At 41.7% G+C, this 23,552-nt stretch overlaps 2 protein-coding genes across 3 annotated transcripts in view; one reads left to right on the forward strand and one right to left on the reverse strand.

Moving 5' to 3' along the window:
- Nucleotides 1–23,552, reverse strand: part of ICK (intestinal cell kinase) — a 52,443-nt gene that overhangs the window by 18,768 nt on the left and 10,123 nt on the right. The window contains exons 2-5 of the mRNA XM_006093257.3: nucleotides 14,283–14,555; nucleotides 13,173–13,227; nucleotides 8,293–8,414; nucleotides 7,260–7,339 (exon numbers count right to left, since the gene is read on the reverse strand). Coding sequence (XP_006093319.1) covers nucleotides 7,260–7,339; nucleotides 8,293–8,414; nucleotides 13,173–13,227; nucleotides 14,283–14,383 — 358 coding nt within the window. The 5' untranslated portion in view covers nucleotides 14,384–14,555. The remainder of the gene's footprint in view (nucleotides 1–7,259; nucleotides 7,340–8,292; nucleotides 8,415–13,172; nucleotides 13,228–14,282; nucleotides 14,556–23,552) is intronic.
- On the forward strand, nucleotides 22,696–23,109 carry PCLAF (PCNA clamp associated factor). Of its 2 annotated transcripts, XM_014459640.2 has the most exons (2): nucleotides 22,696–22,821; nucleotides 22,976–23,109. In XM_014459640.2, the coding sequence occupies exons 1-2, from the start codon at nucleotides 22,696–22,698 to the stop codon at nucleotides 23,054–23,056; spliced, it is 207 nt and encodes a 68-aa protein (XP_014315126.1). In that variant the 3' UTR covers nucleotides 23,057–23,109. The 2 variants fall into 2 exon arrangements, with proteins under 2 accessions (XP_014315126.1, XP_006093302.1); XM_006093240.3 differs by having other exon boundaries at nucleotides 22,696–23,031.

Here is a 23,552-nt window from a genome sequence, read left to right on the forward strand (position 1 = left end):
TTAATAATTTTTTTTATATACTGGACTTTGGGTGAGGCCTTGGTTATAATTATATCTGTTAGGGCCCCTCCTAACCCCTCTTCCCAAATAGAAGATTGCTTCTGGACCAATAGAAGCAAAAATTAAAATTCTTCAATGGCAAGTTAATGGCAATGCAGACCTCAAACATCCTCTACCTTTATGGGCCAAACAAAACGGCACACCTACAGGAGCTATTCCCCACACACTGACATTATATGCATTTTCCAAGCCCTGATTAAAGCAAATTATTCACTGGTACTTCATATTTAGGCATTGAGAATTTTGCTATGAAAACTTTAAAAAGCAGAGTAAAGCAATAAAATGGGCTGTAATTTGTATTTTTTAATTGAATTCTGTTTGCCTCTAAAAATCAGCATACACACCCCTCCCAAACCCTCACAACTTTACATCCCCACCAAAGCCATGCCTAAGAGGATGTGGGATCCGAGGCAACCAGAGCAGACCAGGGCTGTGGGAAGTGGGAGAAGAAACCTCACAAGACAGCAGCTGAGAACTGAGAGAGAAGAGCGATGACCCTGACGCAGTGTGGGAGACACTAAGGGCTCAGAGTGGGAAGTTCTCGTCACAGAGGGCGTTCCAGCAGGACAGAATCTACTAGTCAAGGTCATTTTCTAAAACCCCTCTGTGTTCGAAAGGAAGAGCTGGGCGACTGTAACGTAGTTATATGTGAAAACTGCACTAGATGTCCTGCATCACAGAAGCAACAGTGTTTTCATAAAAGGACACTCCTCTCTGTTCTTCATTCTGGAGACACCAGAGCTCAGTACGAGGTCAAGCTCCACGTGGTTCGTGTTACAACATAATGATGGGTCTGTAAGGTGAATGGCTGGCTAAGACGGGCCAGGTGATTATAAATACAGAGCCAAGAACCCAGTCCCCGTAGAAGGGCTGAAGGTACAGAAGTGATCGCATACACTCAAGAGGGCCACAGGGGAGAAGAGGAAGTGCTTCCGTCCACCAATGAGCTGCTTTTCTTTTCCATCATCCAAGGCATTGAGAAGATCAAGCAGTTAGACCTGGATTAGACCAGAGACTGGCACAGCGAATTTTCTATTTGTATAGCATATGTATGTGTAGTACATGTACGTGTATAGCTTTGAGTGTTTATATGCATATATGGGTGTAGAAAGGTAGTATACTGTATATATACATATATGTAGATATGTAGATATAGATACATACTATACTATACATACTATACATACTATATCTATATCTATATATATCTATATATATTCCATTGTTTCATTCTTTATCCTAACATTGTACCAATATATGCCTAATGGCCTTCCTCATACTAATTCCTTAAGTTTCCTAACCAAATTAAGAGTAAATTAAACCTAAATTATAGGAAGAACCAAACTTGAGGCTGGTTCAAATTCAAACAGTAATTCAGTATTTGTCAAAAATGGCCTTTAAAATGAAAGAAAGAATTTCAGATGTGGGCAAATTTGGATGGCTTCTGCTCAGCCTAATTAAATAAAGATGATCAGCGCCCACCAGAGTGGGCGAGGTCTCTTCCGAGACTGAGTCACTGTGTTTGGACCCTCTGTTCTTCAGAGCACCATCCAGCTCCCAGAAGGCCCGACGGCATGCTCCTCCCATCTTGGAATTGACTTAAGAATGTGAAAATGCACAGTTATTAGAGAGTGACCTTTTGTCAGTGCACCCAGGAAGACTCCTGTGGCCCCTGAAGATATATGAACATGAGACCATGGTCTCTCTTCCTAAAAACTCAGAGAATTAAAACCACACCAATGAGCTCTGGCCAGCATTGCTCAGTGGTTAGAGCATAGGTCCATGCACTGAAGGGTCAAGGGTTCAATCCCCGCCCCAGTGGGGGCGTATGTGGGAGGAAACCGATCAATGTATCTTGCTCACATTGATGTTTCTCTCTCTCCTCCTCTCTCTCTGTCTCTCTCTTCCTCTACCCCTTCCCTTCCACTCTCTCTAAAAGTCAACACAGGGGGACGCGCAGCCCCGGGGGAGAGGAGGGGAAAAAATAAATAAATAAATAAATAAATAAATAAATAAAAGTCAACACAAAAAATATAATTGGGTGAGGATTAACAACAACAAAAACCAAACACCTCAATGAGAAAAGAAATGGTAGACATTGTTTTCTGACTGAACAGATGGGAGAGGTGAGTCATGGTGGGTGGGTGAATCATTCACAATCCTACCAAGAAAGGTACCACAGCTGTTATACTACGGAGCTCCACTCTGTCCCTCCCAACCCACACAGCTAATCTAGGTTTGTGGTTCTGGTCTTCGCAAGTCCAGATGAATGCTGCTTCTCCTCTTAACTCCCCCTCTCTCCTCTTGTTGGGCTAAATTATTATTTCTAAACTTTCGTGGCATTTATGAGTCATTTGTTCTCCAGCCCCCAAGCTCCACTGCCACCATCTACAACACCCACCTCAACACACTTGCATCTTCTCCTGCACATCCCACCACATCGACCTGTGCTCAGATGCAAGTATTCTTGCACTCCTTGCTTCCTTGCTGGTCATGCTCCTGTAAACACGCACGATCTCCTCCCGCCAGTCCAGCTTTACCCTCTCCCTCTTTAATTCCACTTCCACAGAGAACATGAGCACTAATGAAATGAGGAGAGGGAAGATTCTGGTTCCCCATATGTCCCTCTAGCAGCTTTCTTTTCTATGGGTCACACTTCAGGCCCCAAATAAATAATCAGAGGGAAAATGGCTAGGGGGAAAGAAATTAATTGCAAACAGACCCTTAAAATTGGCTGCTGAAAATTGTATCTGTCAGTTGACATGTGTTGTCTGTTATACTGTATTTGAGAATAAGCCTTTATAATGAGGAACATTCATGAATATGTCTGCAGAATCTAGCCCTCTGTCCTTTTCATTACTGAATAATGGCAAGTTATTATTAGCTTTATGCCCATGCGTTCTATTCCTTGGTAATTAAAAGTATAAGGCCCTCCTGCCGTGTACGTTTACTTCTCATCTCTATTTTAACAAAACATTACCACATGAGAGGCAATACTGCATAGTAGTAAATTGTGCAGACCAATCAGATCGCCCGATTTCAAGTCCCAATTCTGTTCACTGGCTGGCAAATCATGTAACCTGTGCCTCACTCCCTCACCTGTAAAATGGGGGAATAACAGCATCTACCTGCGGGGTTGTTTTGCAGGATTCAATGTGTTAACGTCTGCACAGCTTTTACAGCAGCACTTAGCACGTCGGCACCTGGCCAGAGCTTGTTGGTATTAGTAGTATGAATCCTATCATTTTCTCTTCCCAGCAACAGGCAGACACGGCTCCACTTTTGTAGATGCAAAGAATCAAGGCTGTGAGGCTAGTGATGTGCCCCGCCACCTGTGAGGAGGTGGTGCTGGCTCTGCTCTGATTCCTGGCCGGGTCCACGCTCTGCGGATGCGAGCTTTGGGACTTGTCACAAGAGTCCACTTTTCCCTCTCCACTTCCGATCCACAATGCAAACCCTTAGAGCTGGGTCACTCAGGGGTCATGCAACAGCAAAGTGCTGTTAAGATAAACCTTCCTGTTCAAAACTGTTTGGCTTTCATAATTCAGGATCAGCCCTTCAATCTAATTTCAGGGTCCCCTATGCCAATCGAATAACAGAAGAATTTCCTCTTTCATTCTGGAAGAAAATGCGTTGTGCTTGCTTTTCATTAAGAGCCCGGGGGCAAGGAAACCACGAAGCCACAAAGAAGGCTTTCTCCCCTCTGCCACATCCTGCTAATGATGAACCTGATACGAACATGGGGAAATAACTAGAGAATACTTAACCACTATGAATTCATGTAGCACACCTTCCTGGGACGGGAGGTGTAATTTCACAGATATTACCGAATTGAAACCTACAATGTTGTTATAAAGAAGGCCACGAGGCCAGCAACACACAGAAAGGCCAAGGGCTGACTCAAGGTCATGCACAGGAAGACAGTGGTGAAACACAGAAGCAGAGAGCCACTTCTTGGGGCAAAACATTGTTCTCAAGCCAGCTATGCATTTCTGATTACCGGCGTGGATGAGTGTGACCTGCATATGTGCAAGGGCAGGTTAAGGAAGAAACACAGTGTGCATTCATTTTTTAATTTCCGCAAAGTGCGTGTGCTTTGGCACTGCTCAATCAGCCCCAAGCAGGATGGTGTCTTCCTTCCCTGGGCGGGGAAAGGGCTCAGTGACATGGACTATGGCCATAGCAACTGACTACCCGCAGGGCGGCTCTCCCCTCTCAGAGGAGTCTGCTCCCCCGGGGACAGAACTCGCCTTCTCACAGTGAGGATGAGCAATAGGGAGGAGCCTGAGACTCACTCTGAAGTGCGTTAGGTGATTTTTCTTTCCATTACTGGAGAAAAGAAATAACATGGAGTTACATGTGCCCTTAACCAAAGTCAAGTCGATACAATATAAATACCATTAAGAAGTTTCCAGAAATCATTTATCAATGAAAATGAGGTAGGACCTGTAAAATTAATATCCACCTACAAATATTATCACTATTTTCTTAACCTCTTACTCTCTTGTTCGCTGGGAAGATCGGTTTGTCTAGTGAAGCGTGGCCAATGGACACAGGTATCTGAGCTGATCTCTGCTCTTCCACTTCATTGCAGTGGGGCCTGTGGAAGTTCTTTAAAGCTCTCTAGACCTCTTTGGAAGGGACAGATACCAGCTATCCTTTCTACCTGAGTAACTGGCATGGAAATAAATTGACAGATGAAAACTTACTAAGTTATACCTAGAACTGGGCACTTAACAGCTGGGGAAAGTGTCAAGAAACTCTGGTCATAGCAACGGTGCTGGGGTTATAAAGTAAAGTTGGTTTGACCTTCTCAATAAACCCAGCTTCTCATACACAATCCGATTTCAAATCCCAGTTCTGTGTACTGGCTGGCAACTTATTTAACCTCTCTGTGCCTCACTTTCCTCATCTGTAAAATGGGGCAATAACAGCATCTACGTCGTAGGGTTATTTTGCAGAATTCAATGTGCTAATATTTGCAAAGCTTTGTGCATTGGGACTTGAAACAAGTCTAAGGCGTGTAAGCGAAACTGATAGTGTGGAGTTCCAAAAAACTGTTTTGACACAATAGTATAAGGATGCTAAATTATTAGATATGTATTTATGTGTTGTGTGTGTATGTGTGTGTGCAGGGAGGGGTGTATATGTAGATACATGCACATGTGGGTATGTGTACATGTAGATGTGTATGCACATGTATAAGGGTATGTGCATATATTCTTTTGATGGGTTAGATAGAGACCTGGATAAAAGGCTACATGCTCTTTCTGGAAACAAATATCTGAGTCTCATGAAAGCAGCAAAAGAAGAGAAAGCCAAAGAATTTAACTTTCTTTTAGGTCCCCACTCAGTTTCCAACACTGAGCAAGGAGCCCGAGCAACTGAGATGCCATCACTGGTCCCGATTTGAAGACATTCTGGTTGACCTTTCTCCTTTGAGAATCTCTTTGATTTCTTTTTTTTCTTTGATTTCTTAACGTTTCTTTTTCCTGGACTCTTAAATCTAGTACGTGACTCCCCCGATTTGTCCCTAATGTCTTACTATAAATTTTTTGTGTTTTGCAAATTCATGCCATGCCTTGTGAATTTTGGTGAATACAGGCTAAAGTGCTAGCTCTATCAATGTCAGCAGAATCAGACATACCTTTTACTAAAATCTTTTCACTAGAACTGGTTCACAATTTGACACAGTCTTGCAATTACTCACTGATTATTCAGCATGTGCCTGAGGCTGACAAGGATTTGTACGGATAGCCTGTCTGTTGAAGCTACTTAGGGGTTAAAGAACAGGCTGGGAACAATCCCAGATGGATGGTGGCACAAGGTCTTTTCTACTCACTACCAACCTGTGTCAAATCTAAACTGACTGTATTATCGAAGGGTTTCCACCCAGTTTCCTTATTAGGAAATTCATTTGTTGGTGCAATATTTGCAACGGCAATGATATCCTTACACTGGGAGTGAACAGATTTCTACCTGTGCAAGATCAACTGCTCAGCCCATCTGTCTATATACAAAAGTGACCTCAAATGACCTCCAGAAGGATCTCCTGGTTCTACTGGTGCACATGTCCATCCCACGGCTCTGTGTTCACTAGGAGGTAACGATCCATCCCCAGGTGGACCATGTGCAGTTAGTAACAAAGACTACTGATGCCCCAGATACTTGCTGGAAAACATAACCTCAAACTCACTGCTACTCATTATCTTTCAAAAGCTCAGCTAAGAAGGACAAAAGTGATAGAGGCTTTCCTAAAGAGTATGCACCATCCATTATTCTAAACACTCTCTTTCCTTAGACTAACCAGACCATCCCCAGAGTGAATTATCCTGGGCCTCAGTAGAACTATTTTCTCAGTAGGACCGTTTTCTCAAATCAGGTGATATAATTGGCCTGTATTGAGGGAAGTGACATGAAACTTCCCCATGTCACTGTGTTTACCATGAAGTCACATTACATATTATTTCCCCTACAAGGACACATAAGAGAACCTCCCTGGTCTCAGTACCAAGAATAGTCTGCTTCTCTTGGGCAAATGGACTGTTTTTACCTCAGGGAAACTATGTAGGTTGTAATCTGTCATGTTTCACATTTCTCATTGTCAGAAAGCAAGCTCAGAATCGAATCTGTAGCCTGCTTCTTCTATTTAAGTAAAAGAGGTCGAGATGCATTTTGTGGGTTAACCTCACCCCTGGCTATAGCTACCCTGTAGCTTGTTTGGCCTGTCCCTTTTTCTTTCTTTGCTAATTTTTAATTCATTTAATTTTCCTGTGTTGCATAAACCTTGTTAGACTATTTTTGAGCCCCTTTGAACAACTAAAATATAAATACATTAGGAAACCGAGAAGCCACTGTAAATCAGTGTTAGTGGGTCAAACATAATATGTGAAATTTCCCTGAATTCTAATCTTAGGTTTCTCATTAATATACCATTTAATGGTCAGGAATGATTTTAGATCTATAACTAACAAGCTTAACGTTAAAGCCCAAAGAAGAAGAATATGCAGACAAGAGGAATAATGAGGGGTATTCAGAAATCAAGTAATGGAAGGTAACGTATTCCAAAATCCATTGTCAACCTCCCAACTCTTCCACCTTTTCCAGGAGTCAATTGCAAGATACATGGATGCTTCCTGCACCCACCTGATGACAACACTTCACTGTTATTCAGAAGAACAATAATCCAAATCACCTACCGTGTTTGTGAATAAATGCAAGTCCTTGCAGTATCTGAAACATGATGTTCCTTATAGCAGACTCAGGAAACAACTTATTTCTGTATGGAGCAGAGGGAAAAAGTTATAAGTCTAAATTTACAAATGAAAATGGGATTCATTTTGGTTATATAGTAAGAACTTGTGCAAACATTGGCTCACGTGCTAATTTGACCAGATCCTTTGATGATAATACAGAGTAAAGAAAAACAACCATTTGCCCATACACACCAAATATATTTAATTATGTTACAAAGAAGCAATGATGAAATATTTTATAGTAAATCCCCCAACAAAATTCCCTCTAAAGTAACATATAAACATCTCTTCTCTCTGTAATATAAACTAAAACTTTAAAAAATTTTAATGGGGAAAATCTGAGGCTTTTTGACATGTAGTAGAGAGTAACATTTTCCTCCTGGTTGGGCAAACTACGCATCTTCTTTGCTATGATTTTCAATAAAGACCATCCTTGTCCGCTGTAATCACTCAGAGGGATTCTGTGAATGGCTTTCATCTGCCACCAAGAAAATGTGGCCTGGAGGTTCTACATGGCTCACTTTTAAAGTTCCTAATTACCATAGCAGGTAAATTTTTTATTAGACTCCTCTGCCCTGTGCACAAGCCCCTGAGCACTGTGGCGAGAAAGGAATGGAAATAAACCCAGAAGTTTTCGATGGAGGTCTCAGAGTGAGTGAAGCTTTTACACCTTGACTGGCAGTTGCTCTGCCCACATGTCCCTGTGGGAATGGAGAACTACAGAATGTCTGTTACATGTCTGAGCTCCTTTGGGTGAATAAGCCATTAAAACATGAAAACAGCTTCATTGAAACTAGCTTCGATGATGCCAGCACAAGGCCTCCGAAGTAGGGATGGGGGTCTGGCCCCTTCTCTAACAGGCAGCTTTAAGCAGCACAGCCTGAGGAACATGACTGATAAAATAAAAAACAAAAGCAGAAAGAAAACACGTCCACTTTGCAATAGTTATTTCTAAGATCATGAAAACCAAACGTACCTTTCTTTAATGAGCTGGTAGAGATTTTCCTGCATGTACTCAAAGATAAAATAAAGATGATCGTTCTCCCTGATCACTTCTTTTAGTTTTACTATATTGGCATGGTTGAGCTTCTTTAAAGACTGAAAGGCGAGGAAGAAAAACAAAAAGAGAGGTTCTATTGTTGAAAAAGAAAAGTAACCCCATGTGGACTTAGGAAGAAACGCCTAATTCTACAACCACAGGAAGACCACAATTCATATTTTAACAACAATTTCATAAATGATATGTCTATGAAATCCATAGCAACTGTACATGGAAAAGCTATCTTGATTAACTGACCGAATGGTAAATGCGTAATCTTAACTGGTATTTCTGGTGCCGCCAGGACCAGGCAGTGGGCCAGGGCTACCTGAGGTGTGTTCCCTCCAGATAACGAACTCATTCCTGGGAGGTGGAGAGAGGAATCTATTGGAAGATGAGGCTTTGACTGTTCTAGCACAGGCAAGCCTCGCTGTATTGCACTCCACTATATTGTGCTTCACAGATGTTGTGTTGTGTTTTGTTTTTTACAAATTGAAGGCAAGACCCTCCACTGGGAAACAAGATTACAGCGTGCTTTATCGCGGTGGTCTGGGACTGAACCCTCCATTTGTCTGGGGTGCGCCTGTATTGGAGAAGGCAGCTGCCTTGGGGCAAGATCACCAGTTGACAGTCTGCAGACATCATGAACGAGAAATTGTTTACACAGGGGCCAATAGCCTGATTCTGTCAACTTCCATCTGGTTCATCCGTGTCCAGAGGACACAGAGTGCCCCTCACACTGTGAGTTCTGAAGCAGAGGGAGAGGAAGAGAAATCTCTTTGGAAAGACTCTGAAGCGATATGGGAGAAATAGCTCTGCTTCCAAGAACAGCAAAGGCAGTAAAAGCGAGGCACAAGGAACAAGAGGGTGACGTGGAAAATGCTGCCTGACCTTATTATTCAGCCTTGCGTGCATGCAGCTTTCCTCTTCTGGGAACGCACTCGTGAGTACGGCCGTGTCAACCATTTTTTGCTTGCCTCATTAGTTCTGTCAATGGTGAGCAGCGATCCCATTCATGTGTGACAGCCAGAGATACCCAACTATCGGTGTACTCACGAGACACTTAGAATTTGATAGACAGGCTCCTTCCAGGAAGCCTCGAAGGGTCACCCTGGCCAGTGGGATGAGCCCTGTCATTCAAAAAGCCACTTCCTCACAGAGAAGGCAGCCCAATAATAACACACTGCAAAGCCCTCTTTATCTTTGAATTTCCTTAAAAGAACATCCCTCTTATAAAACAAACGCAATGCCTGAAGATGAAGTGTTAACATAGAATATCCAAATCTGGAAGGACACTCAGTGATAAGGTACCCCAGGGACCAGAGCTTGGGAATGTGCAATGAGATCAAGTTATTTCAAGCAGCTGGGAAGAGAGGGGACTCTGGCCAGTGAGTGAGAGCAAAGTAAGACTCTCTGGTGCCTCTTCCCTGCCGGGCGAGCCGCTGCCAACATGCCTCTCTGGCAGGAAATACTCAGCTGTTCGGGCCAAATGGACAGATCCTTCGAGAATGACTCCTCCGGGCCGATGACTTCTTTCAGTTGGGTTGGATTCCTGATGCTCCATGAGTAACAAAAACAAACATTGCTTAACTTGTAAGTAGCATTCACTGGGCTCTTGCAGGCTGCGGCCATCGCTTCTGCCTGTTTGCTTACAGTGCCTCCCACACAATGGCTGGGATGTCCAGGGGATGAGCAGCAAATTTGTTCAGAGGAAAATGAAGTAAGTTTTAAAATTTTTCAAGAAGAGAATTCTAGGCAAGGAATACGGTCCCTTCTGTTGTCAGCCTGAAGTGTGTTTTGAGCATGAATTACTGGCCCAAGGGTTCAGTGGGTATCCACCTGGCATCCAAGCAGTGTCTTCCCTGCCCACTTCTCCAGTTAAAGTCTTCCAGAGGCACTTCCTTTAGAACCTAACTGGGGCCATTCCTAACTGAGCTGTGCGTGGCTCACAGCTCTTATTTCTAAGCGAGGCTCATGAGCAAGTTAAAGCATGTATTAGTTTAACATCAAAATAATTAACTTTGCGTGGAGGACTTCATGTGACTCATTTTACAGAGAAATACTTCCAAAAAGAAGGCATCTTATTACTGTGGCTCAGGGGAGGTCTACAAAGGAGAGGAAGGGGCAGGACAGCTGTATCAACGCAGAGAAGCAGATTGAACCTGGGTGAGCAGTCCGAATAGGGACCATCTGTCCCCAGGCATGAAGGTTCTCAACTTTTAACAAAACTACAGTGAGTACTCACTTAACACCATCAATAGGTTCTTGGAACTGCAATGTATAACCGTGTGTAACAAAATCAATTGTATCCGAGGCTAATTGATACCAGTGTTCTAAAAAGACCTTGAAGGAAAGGGCATTACTTGAGGACCTGCTGTACAATACCCTGGGCCCCAAGGATATCTTGGGGTGCCTGCCCTTCAGAGGCAAACAATCTAATTCAGAAGAGAGGACAAAATACATGTAACAAAATTAAGAAGATTGTATTAATGACAGAGGCAAGGAACATCAGAGGTGTTTCAAGAAGGAGTAATTATTAAACCCCGAGTAGTCAGTGAGTATCATTCGAATGTGACTTTCAGGAACAGTAACACCTAGACAGCTCAGTGGGAAGGAAGGGTGTGTCGGGAGGGGAGCCCTCACAGGTACGGGTGTGAGCATGGAGTGGCATTCTCCGTGTCTGAGGAATAGGAATGGCCCCAGTTAGGTTCTAAAGGAAGTGCCTCCGGAAGACTTTAACTGGAGAAGTGGGCAGGGACGACACTGCTTGGATGCCAGGTGGATACCCACTGAACCCTTCACACAAACCTGGGTTTGAAACCAAGCTTTGTGGCTTAGAGGTGTGTTTACCTCAAGCAAGTTCCTGAGACTGGGTCTCAGCTGTTGTCTTGAGCAAACTCAAGACCCTAACACTTTCCACATCAGGTAGTTGTGGGATGAAGTGAGACACCTAAGGGTCTTCCTGGCCCATAACAGCCTCTCGATAAACGGTAGATAGTGTATGAGCAGCTGACTGTCACGGAGATCATTCTGGCAGCAGCACACAGGATGGATGAGACATGAGGACAGTGGGATCACACAGGCCACTTACAAGGAGCTGTGGTTTCTGGGTAAATGTTAATGAACAGAAGGGAGGGAAGATATGAGCACGGGGGGTTGCAGACTTTCTAGAAAATTCAGGCACTGATATCCACTGAGCATTTGGATATAGGGGTCTACAGCAGGAATGAGCAAACTCGCCTCCAAAGGGACAGAGAGTAAGTATTTTAGGCTCCCTAGGTGAGAGGTCTCTGCTGCAACTACTCACTGTTGCCATTGTAGCATGAAGTCAGCCATAAGCAATATGCAAACAAATGGGCAGGGCTGTGTTCCGACAAAATTTTATTTACAAAAACAGAATGTGGGCCATTTGTCAATCCCTGGCCTAATGCATAAGAAAGGTAAAAGATCTGATGAGACTGCCGAAGCAAGGGGGTTGAATGACATTAATCAGGAGTAGTGTCAGAGCAAAGAAAAAATTGAAGAACAGAATAAGAAATAAGAACAGAATGCGGGAAATCACCGATATTTAAGGGGTGGACCCACAGAAGAAGTGGTGAAAGGCAAGAAAGAGATAGGACAGCTAAGCAAAAGCAGAGTCACAAAGGCCTGAGAGAGGAGAGGAAGTGGTCAACAGCACCCAACCCTGCAGGCAAGAAAGTGCCTGAGAAAATGATCCTGGACTTGGCAACAAGCAGCTTCCGTAACAGAGAGAGAGACGCCGGCCTCAGTTCAGTGAAAAGTCAATGGTAGATGACAAATGATGGCATAAGGTGTTGTTTGGAAGGACAGGGGAGGAAGCTCAAGGGAAGAGAGGGCTGAGGTTCATTAGAGAGAATGGCAGGCACATTTACTAGTAGAGACTGGAGAGAAGGAGCCAGTGGAAAGGAAGAGTTTAAAGAAATGGGAAGGTTCACCATAGCCAAAAAGTGAGAGCAACCCAAGTGTCCATCAATGGATGAATGGACAAGCAAAATGTGGTACATCCAGACCATGAAATATGATTCCGCCTTTAAAAAGAAGGAAATTCTACAGATGCTACAGCTGGATGAGCCTTGAAGACATTTATGCTAACCAAAAGAAGCCAGTCACAAAAAGATAAATACAGGCATACCTCGGAGATACTGAGGGTTTGGGTCTAAACCACCTCCATGTGCGAGTCCTGCCATGAAGTGAGTTAGAGGGTCTTGCCTTCAATTTGTACACAATGCAACATGTGTGAAGCACAATCAGTGAAGCACAATAAAACGAGGTCTGCCTGTACTGTATGATTTCACTTACCTGAGGTATTAAGGGCAGTCAAATTCACAGAGACAGAAGGTAGAGGTCATGGGGAGTTACTTGCTGTTTAATAGGTACAAAGTTTCAGTTGTGCAAGATGAAGTGAGTTCTAGAGATAGATGGTGATGATGGTTGTAAAACAATATGAATGTACTTCATACTGTATACACTTACAAGTTGGTAAGATAGTAAATGTTATGTTATTTGTTTTTCATCACAATTTGAGATAAAGAACATTAGTGAAAAACTATTGAAATCTGAATAAAGCTGTGATTAACTTAAAGAGTAATACACCAATAAATATACTCATTAATAGCAAAGTAATCTTCTATTTTGAGCTATGAACTGAATAATGTTAGCATCCCTCTTCCCCCTTTTTTTGGGCATCAGTGAAACAATTCAAAGAGAATGAATATATCAACAACAAAAATGTAAGCATAAATAACACTATTTTAATCAACTATACATAAGTCATTCCCTATTGTATTAATACATACCTTAACCTCACGAAGGTTCATGCATTCCTCCCAGGAATAAAACTTCCTTTTCATTCTTAAAGAGAAGAAACAAATAGTATGCTTACTCCTAGTCACAGGCTAAACTTTCTTTTTCATGTTTTCATTCTGAAACTAATGAATAGTGCTTAAGATTGGGTTTGATTCCTATCAAATATTATACTATCCAAAACAGCATTTATTTTAAAACCCAGCAATCAATCCTACATCACCAATTTTCCCAGCAGAGGTGGTGCAGTGTAGCACAGGAGGCCTGGACTGTGTCTTGCTTTATCACTAGCTAGTTAACCTTACCATGGAGGGGATCCCTCATTCTTATTTTATCTAGACCAGAGTTGTCCAATAGAACTTTGTTTCCCTGGAAATGTTCTGTTTGTCCAGTATGGTCACCACTAGACAGACACATGTGGCTAGCGAGCACTTGGAATGTAGCTAGCTAGTGCAACACAGGAACTGAATTCTTAATTAAGTTTACATTTCAATGTCACATATGATTACTTGCTACCCTATTAGACAACACAGTTCTAGACACGCCAATAAAAGGGTTGGCAAGTTATGTCTCACCCCAACTCCACCCCACCATATGTTTCTGTAAAGCCCATGAGTTAAGATGGCATTTATATTTTTTAATAGTTGGAATCAAAACAATCAAAAGAAGAAGATTTTGTGACATGTGAAAATTATCTGAAATTCACATGTCAGTTTCCATAAATGAAGTTTTATTGGAATACAACCACACTCATTCATATATATGGTCTATGACTGTGTTCACACTACAACAGCAGAGCTGAGTTGTGACGGGGGCCATATGGCCTGCAAAGCCTAAAATATTTACTGTCTGGCTCCTTACTGAACAAAGCTTGCCAATCCCTGCTATGGAGCCTGAGGCGAGGAAGAGAGGCCTATTAGCTAACCAGAAACCCAGGATGCAAGGGCATGTGTTCAACACCTCAGACGTGAGCATTCCAGAGTCGACAATCATCTACCCCGCAGAAATCAATGTCTAGGACCCTTCTCCATGCTTCCCGCGCACTCCCCTTTTGACAATGCGTAGCTGAGGATGCATTCATGAGAGTGAAGGATAACACTTACTTTTTAATAGCAATCAGCTCCCCAGACTCAATGCTTCTTCCCAGCAGGACGGAACCGTAGGTTCCATCCCCGAGCTGCTTGATCGTTGTGTACCTATTCATGGTGTGCCCGCGCAGGCCGGACGCTCATCTCAGAGCCGAGGTGGTTCAGTCCTGCAGCGGCAGCAGGCCTCCCCGGAGTGTAACCAGATTTTTCTGTGGCAGCACCCGCACAAGGTATTCAACAGAACGTGACTATCTCCCAAATACATATTTTCAAAGATCAGTCTTCTGCCTGTAGAGAAAAATCAGGGACACCCATAAATGCTATTGTATATTTTGAGGTTGTGTATTTTTATAGCCTAAATCAGGAATCAGCAGACTATAACCCTCCCCCGCCAGCCCCGCCACCTGTTCTTTCTTTTTTTAAAATTTATCTTAATTGTTGAAAGTATTACAGATGCCCCCCCTTTTTCCCATTGACCCCCACCACCCTGCACCCGCCACCTGTTCTTCTAAATAAAGTTTTACTGAAACACAGTCCTGCCCACTCACTTGCATAGTCTATGGCTGCTTTCATTCTACAACAGCAGAGTTGAGTAGTTGTGACAAAGACTGACTGGCCTGCTTAGCCAAACGTACTTATTTTCTGACCCTTTCCAAAGAAAATTAGCCAAGCTGTGATCTAACTAATGGTCTTTTACAAGTCTTTGTAAAACTAAAGATAGCATTTTGGGAAAGTGAATTTGTCACTGACTCAAAAATGAATCTGCAATTCGAAGCTTTTTTGTTGACTAACCACTGTGGGCAAACCCTGCACGATAGCTACGGCCCATGAAAACTGCCGAGTTCATGCTAAATATACCGTGCTCTGTAATTCTGTTACAGTTAACAATGCAAACATACAAAACCAAGAAATGCTAAAATGGAAGTTCTTCCGATAGAGAGCGTACTTGTGCTCCATGATGTGCTTGTGGCTAGGCAAAACAGTATTATTTTTACTACTAGACATTCAGACGCTAAACAAGGAGCTAGTGATTTTTTATGGAGGCTGTGCCCCTTTTAACATCATTCAGATTTTATTTATTTACTTATCTTTAAAAATATATTTTTATTGATTTCAGAGAGGAAGGGAGAGGGAGAGAGAGATAGAATGAAAGATGTCAAAGTCCTTAATATTAAGAAGCTTTTCCTGGAGCTCCAGTGGCACAATCGGTTAGCGCGCAGTACTTATAAGAAGCTTTTCCTAGTATTTCACCTAAATTATTTGTGCTGCCATTTGAATTCTGTATACCCCTTTGTAAAAAAGAAATGTATTTATTTGTGTATGTATGTATGTATGTATTTTAAGGGCTTTTCTTTTTTAAAAAATATATATTTTTTATTAATTTCAGAGAGGAAAGGAGAGGGAGAGAGGATAGAAACATCAATGATGACAGAGAATCACTGATCGGCTGCCTCCTACACACCTCAGTAGCCTGCAACCTGGGCATGTGCCCTCACTGGGAATCAAACCGTGACCTAGTTCATAGGTCGATGCTCAACCACTGAGCTGGCTGGGCAGTCCTGGGCAGGTTTTTTTTTTATTATTATTAAAAATGTTTTTTAGTTTTAATGCCATTGATTTTTTTCACTTATAAAATTGAAAGTCATTCAGTTTGCTTATAATAAAGAAAATACAGTACAGTAATAACATATGTGATTGTAATGCCTTTACATAAACATTAATAAAATGTAAATACATGAATAAGAACATTAAATACATTTTATTAAATTAATTATCTGAAGAATCAACAGAGCAGAAAATATTGATTAGAAGTATGTGACATTCTGCATCTAAATCCAAATCCAGTCTGCAGCTCCTTCTTCCAGAAGAATTCTTTCTAATCACTAAGAAATTCACTTAGGCCCTAACCGGTTTGGCTCAGTGGATAGAGCGTCAGCCTGCGGACTGAAGGGTCCCAGGTTCAATTCCGGTCAAGGGCATGTACCTTGGTTGCAGGCACATCCCCAGTAGGAGGTGTGCAGGAGGCAGCTGATGGATGTTTCTCTCTCATCGATGTTTCTAACTCTCTATCCCTCTCCCTTCCTCTCTGTAAAAAATCAATAAAATATATTTTTAAAAAAAGAAATTCACTTAGGCAAACATAACAGTAAAATTTGTTACAAACAAGGTTCTCTGATGGATGCATATATTAGTGGATAACAGTCTGAAGAGAAACAGGATTATCTGCATAGTTTCAAAGCATCTCTAAGATATTTATTAACGTCAAAGAAAAGGATGATAACCCTATAGGGAAAAATCTGGCAGAAACCTCCTTATCCAAGTGATCAAGTTCAACATCACCATTAATAAGACATATGTCTTCATGTACCCTGGACATGATGCTCAGAGCAGGCACAACATCACAGTACCACAGTGGTATTCTTGTAAATAATGCAGAATCTCAATCTATCCATGAGAAAACATCAGGCAAACCCAAAATGAGGGACATTCTACAAAAGACAGACCAATACTCTTCAAAAGTGTCAAGATCACAAAGGCAAAGACAGACTGAGGAACCGTCACAGATGGAAGACAGTTAAGGAGACACGACAACTAAATGCAACATGAGATCGTGGATAGGACCCTGGAACAGAAAAAAAAGACATTAGTGGAAAAGTTGGGGAAATTTGAATAAGGTCTGTAGTTTAGTTAGTAGCCTTGTGCCAAATCCACCTTCCTGGTTTTGATCATCGTTCTATAGTTATAGAAGATATTTATTATTAAGGGAAGCTAGGTGAAGGGTTTCTAGGAACTTTCTGTCCTACTTTTGTAATGTTTCTGGAAGTCTAAAATTAGTTAAAAATTAAAAAGTAGATCCAGTCCATGTTCTTGCGAAGTCTGTGCATGACCTTGAGAAAACTTAAGAAATGTAAAGGTTAGCCGAAGCCGGTTTGGCTCAGTGGATGGAGCGTCGGCCTGCAGACTGAGGGGTCCCGGGTTCGATTCCGGTCAGGGGCATGTGCCTGGGTTGCAGGCACATCCCCAGTGGGGGGTGTGCAGGAGGCAGCTGATCGATGTTTCTCTCTCATCGATGTTTCTGGCTCTCTGTCTCTCTCCCTTCCTCTCTGTGAAAAGTCAATAAAATATATTTTAAAAAAAAAAGAAAAAGAAATGTAAAGGTTAGGTCTGATTTCGCCATACTCTACCATTTAATTGGAAGAGACCAATCTTCCCAGCCCAGACTCCTTCCCCTTCCCCCTAGAACAGTGGTTAGCAAACTGTGGCTCATGAGCCACATGCGGCTCTTTGGCCCCTTGAGTGTGGCTCTTCCACAAAATACCGACTTCTGCGCATGGGCCACGAAGTTTCAATGGCACTGTACATGCACGCCCGCACGTGGTATTTTGTGGAAGAGCCACACTCAAGGGGCCAAAGAGCCTCGTGTGGCTCGCAAGCCGCAGTTTGCCAACCACTGCGCCTAGAACCATTAAGGCCCGTGGTTAGAGGGCATTTTCCTTTCTTTGGGAGCTCTTCAGGATCAGACTCCTACAACTTCCTTCAGCAGCTCTTTACAGTGACATATTCCATCGCTGATAAATAAATATTTATAAAGCACCTTGTGTGTGACAGACCCCATGGTAACATCTGGGGATACAAAGACCAATACAATATAGTTTACTTTCTCAAAGATCTTAGTCTCATAGAAGGGGATAAGGGTGATTGGGGGAAGGCGGGGCAGATATGTATTCATGAATATGCACTAAGATATGTCAAGTACACCTAGGGTCCCAGATGTGGGGAGGGAGAAAGGAGAAAGCCCCCTGACTTCCAGGAGGGTAATAAGGAGAGTCGTCATCAATGTCTGATTATTGAAAGAAAAAGAAAAGTAGGTATTGTGTAAAGAACGGGGTTCTAGCACTCCAAGGAGCAGAAATGAAGGCACAGGGGCGTGACCCTGGGGGGGGGGGGGGCGCAAAGGGAGGAGCTTGCACCTGGAAGGAGGTAACCCTGCAGTTTTGTTTGTGGACGGCCTCAGATGCCATTTTGAAAAACAGAGGCTTTGGCTGCATCCTGTACTACAGGAGAAGAAAACCCTGTAAAGGAGATTATTGGTCAATGGAAACAGTTGGAATATGGACGGTAGATTAAAATACCGTAACTGTATTACATTTACTGAAGTCCCCTGTGGTCCTGTAAGACCATATTCTTATTCTGAAAGAATATACCCTGAAAGATTTATAAGTAAAGGTCCATGATGTATGCAGTTTATTCTCAAGTGGGTAGAACAAAAATTGTGTGCGAGTGTGCGAGTGTGTGTGTGTGTGTGTGTATGTGTGGAGAGAGAGAGAGAGAGAGAGAGAGAGAGAGAGAGAGAAAGAGAGAGAGAGAGCACAAGCACACAAATGGGGTAAAATGTTAACAACAGGTAAATCTGGGTAAAGGCAAATGGATATTCTTTGTACTATTCTTATAACTGTATGTTTGAAATCATTCTAGATTAAACGTTGAAAAAATTATCCTCAAAGCCTGCAGGAATGGGTATCTTTAAAAACACACACATACATATCTTAAACATTTTATTTAATCCTAAAACATACAAATGTGGATTTACTTATTCAACCTCATATTAAGCTGCTCATAAGACAGAACACTACCATACATTGTGGCTCATCCACTACATGATTGAAGCTGAGTCTGTCTGGGATTCAAGCTGTGTCTCAACAAAACACAGAAAGAACATTTGGGCCACAACATAAGCAATTTTGGACTCTGTTTATTTCCCCCTCTTTTTCATCTTTTCCTATTTATCTCCATCTATTTTTGATATGACAACATTATTTCTGTATCATTCAGTATTTCATTTCCCAACAAATTAAAATGCCCAAATCATTGTTACATGTTATCTTGCTTTTAAAAAAAAATCACTTGAACTGTGATTTGTTAAAAATCAGCTAACTACTAAATTATATGCTTCAGCCCTAGCCGGTTTGGCTCAGTGGAGAAAGCGTTGGCCTACGGACTAAAAGGTCCTGGGTTCGATTCCATTCTGGTCAAGGGCGGGCTCGATCCCCAGTGTGGGGCATGCAGGAGGCAGCCGATCAATGATTCTCTCTCATCATTGATGTTTCTCTCTCTCCCTCTCCCTTCCTCTTTGAAATAAATAAAAATATATTTAAAAATAAATAAATAAATAAATTATATGCTTCATTAAAAAAAAAAAAAGTAGACGCTGACCTAGAAACAATGGGAAGTCAATTAAGGGTTGTTTGTTTTTTTAACTAGAGAATAGCATGGTCAGATTTGTATTTTTTAATCCAATTAGTTAGAATATTTTTCTTCATAGCCAACCATAGCTTGCCTATTGTACTTTAAGCTAATTTCTTCATGCTTATTTTTTGTGGATATAAAGAATACATGAAATTAGTAATCAAATGTGAGTCCCTTGGCCTTTTCTTGCTTTAATTACACAACCTTTCCTCACAGGACCTGTTTCCACTACTTTAATTACCTTTGGCGTTCATCTCTGAATCCTCACACACTTCTCCATCTCCTTGATGAACTGTGGTGACCAAAACTTAATGACTAGCTAACTACCAGAAGCATGTGGGCTCTTCCCCACTTTTTTTTTTTTTTTTGCAATGGCATTATACTAATGAATCACATCTATTAACTATTAATCATAGATGCCTTTCTTTGATAATTAATGTCCTACTACTTCCTCATTCATTTAAACTGTATAATTGGGACAATGCTTTCCCTAGAGCAGGGGTAGTGAACCTTTTTCTGCCAAAGGCCATTTGGATATTTATAACATCATTCGTGGGCCATACAAAATTATCAACTTAAAAATAAGCCTGCTAGCCTGGCTGGTGTGGCTCAGCGGTTGACCAAGAGGTCACAGGTTCAATTCCTATGGGCTCAATCCCCAGTAGGGGGCGTGCAGGAGGCAGCCAATTGATGATGTTTCTCTCTCTCTATCCCTTTCCCCTTCCTCTCTATCATTTTTTTAAAAATATATATATCTTTATCGATTTCAGAGAGAGGAAGGGAGGGATAGAAACATCAATGATGAGAGAGAATCATTGATCAGCTGCCTCCTGCACATCCCCCACTGGGGATCGAGCCTGTAACCCAGGCATGTGCCTCTGACCGGAATCGAACCTGGGACCCTTCAGTCCGCAAGCCAACGCTCTCTCCACTGAGCCAAACCAGCTAGGGCTCCATTTTTTTTTTTTTTTTTTTTAAGATAGAGCTGAGATTTTTTTAAAAAAAAATTTGTCTGCTTTATTTAGTCAAATATTTAATTAATTCACCCCTAATGCCTTGGCAGGGGCAGACCAAATGATTTCATGGGCCTCATACGACCCATGGGTTGGACATTCTCCACCCCTGCCCTAGATGATCACTGAGAAAGCTATTTGTGAAAGCATTAAGAACTTTACTGAAATCGAGATAAAGTGGGTCATTCATTCAACACAAAGTCACCCTAACAATTCTTTCTTGTTACAGTTTTTCATATTATCATAGAACAAAACTCAATTACTCTGGCAAGATGTAACTCTCACCAAGGCATGGTAGCTGCTTTTTCATCTTGTTACTTCTGGTAATTGAGTAATGACCTTATAATGGATCAGACTAGTGTCTCTCCAGGCTGAGATGCTAAGCATTATGCAAGGCTTCGGGGGCACATTGTGGGTAAGATAAGGGCCCTTCCTTTACATAACTCACAATTGACATGTACATGAAAAATGTAGAAAGTGCTATGAGGACATGGTAGAGAGGACCACCAAATCTTGGTAGAAGGAGGTCTGGCAACCCTCAGAGAAGTGGAAGGGCTGAAGTACTGGAGAATAATCAAGTTTCATTATATACAAGAGGGAAAGAAAGGAATTAAAAGTAAAGGAGACTTGGGAAGCTATGGTAATTGTTTCAAGTGTCCAAAGGGGTATCAGAGAGAAGGATGTAGGGCTCCAGAGAAGAGAATCATGACCACTGTCTGAGCTTTCTATTCTCTACTCCAGTGAATGATTTCCTATCCTAAAAAAAAAAAAAAATGATGTGGTATTATTCAAATTAGCATTAGACCAAGAAGTATAATCAATTCTGAGCATGTCCCAGCAGTAAGTGGTTAAATACATTTGAGATCAGTGGTGTTCAGTTATTCATCATTTTTATGGTGGCCTGAATGTGATGACTCATGTCATGATCTGAAAGTGAAGAACAAAACTCACTGCTGCTCCGGGAAAACAAGAGTGATGGACAATGCACTGGAAAAAAAGGAGAGAGGGGTGGGGCCATTGCTGATCTACCCAATAGCAATGCTCCTCTCCTTGCTCAGTTTATAGAACCCCGATATTGTTCAGGATTCAATCTAATGAGGGCCGGTAACTACCTACTATCGTCCTGATGCATGAACTCTGATCAGTCTAAGCCAAACAAAGCAATTAGGAGTGAGCCTATGGCTCTGACTTAAGAGATGGAAAGGAAAGTGAACTGATGATCGAAGAGAAAAGCCTCTGAGAAGGAATCTATCTACTCCCTGATAAAGACAGTTGACAAAAACAATGCCCTGTGTTTCTGCCTTAAACATGATTATATAAAACTGTGATATTTAGGGCGCAGACAAAATTCTATAGGGGAGGTGATAGAGATAGATCAATAGATCAATCATCTGTAGTTAGCATGCTTTGAAAACTGAAAGAGGTTAGCATAGTTGGAGACAAATTAGAAGAAGTAATTCTCTATTAGCCCAAGGTTCAATTTTTCCATCCAGCATTATCTGCTTCTATTTTGGAAGAACATACAACTACAAATCTATTATGGTGCAACAAGAAGGAGTGTCCAAAAGTGGCCCTGGGTACCAGGGTTGCCTGGACAGCTAGCCAGCTGGGAAGGGGACTCTTTTATCCAGAGTTTATTAAAGCCCAGCTTCTCTTGGGTCTTGAAGGTCCCTACATGCTACGTGGATGGCTTTACCAGACAACTACTCTCTAAAGCTGACACCTAATCCCAGACTCTGAAAATCATCTGATTATGCCAACACTGCCTATTCAACAGAGCACCATAGTCCAGCACGGCTCTTCACGAAGATGGTGATGAATTGGGACATCCATGCCGCTCTTCCTTGTTTCCTTAATTTGAAAGTTTCCTCCCAAAGAACCTATTCCTATTATCAATGATATACATTCACGCTGTATGTCATTGATAATTATAACTTACCACAGATGACAACAGAGCTTAAGTTAAAGGAAATCAGAGAACCTCCCAAAGACTTTCATACAATCATCTGAATTAAGGCAGCAGTGGTTTTTATTTATTCAAAAGAATGTTTTAAGAATGAAATCAGGAGTATAAACTGGGCCCGGGAGATTAGTTTTCTTGTCCTTGTCCACTGAGACACCCTCCGTGGGAAAGTCAGTGGGTTGCTCTCATCTTCTCGTGTCTGAACATGGTGCGGACTAGAGCAGACAGTTTCCCGGGCACCTACAGAAAAGTGGTGGCTGCCCGAGCGCCCAGGAAAGTGCTTGGTTCCTCCACCTCTGCCACTAACTTCACTTCACCTTCCTGGAGGAAAGCTGAAAATAAGTGTACAAGAGGGAATCCAGTTTGTGTGCGCCCAACTCCCAAAAGGCAAAAAGAAATTGGAGAATTCTTCAGACTGTCCCCTAAAGATTCTGATAAAGAGAATCGGATTCCTGAAGAGGGAGGAAGCAGTGGTTTAGGAAAAGGAAAGAGAAAAGCACATTCTTTGCCATCTGATGACACAGATGATGAAAAAAAATAGAACTTTCTTATTCATCCTTGACTAATGTCTCCTGTTTACTCTGGTATCCTAGGATGTAAATTTGCATAAATGTATTTGTTCCAGTTGCTTTGTTGAATAGGCATTTAATTAAAAATGAGGGTTACATTTAGTTATGCAAAAGTAACTAGTTATGATATTGGAATATATATGAGATAACTATGGTTACTTATCTTAGTATTCAATATAATGCAGTTGTTTGGTTTCTTTTACCTGCTATTAAGCTTCTTGTTCTCGTTAAAAAGAAATCATTGCATGTTGTATACAACAAATCTGCTGTATTTGAGATTTGCTTAGATTTTTGTACTGCTGCCATTTTTATTGGCATTAGATTTTTTGGGATGGTGTCATATTTTTGTTCCTTTTATTTGATTTAAAAAGCAGAGTTGGATTTCCGCGCATTAAAAAAAAATTAGTATTTATTAAACCACACCTATATTCTTTTTAAGAATGGAGGCCAATGTTGAAAAATTTTGATGGCTGTCTTCTCCTTAGAAAAATGT

The sequence above is a fragment of the Myotis lucifugus genome, unplaced genomic scaffold (genome assembly GCF_000147115.1).
Source record: "Myotis lucifugus unplaced genomic scaffold, Myoluc2.0 scaffold_111, whole genome shotgun sequence".
NCBI lineage: Eukaryota > Metazoa > Chordata > Mammalia > Chiroptera > Vespertilionidae > Myotis > Myotis lucifugus.

What these genes read in the sequence shown, in the direction of transcription:
- PCLAF (XM_006093240.3), top strand. Translation starts at nt 22,696, where the DNA reads ATGGTGCGGACTAGAGCAGACAGTTTCCCGGGCACCTACAGAAAAGTG.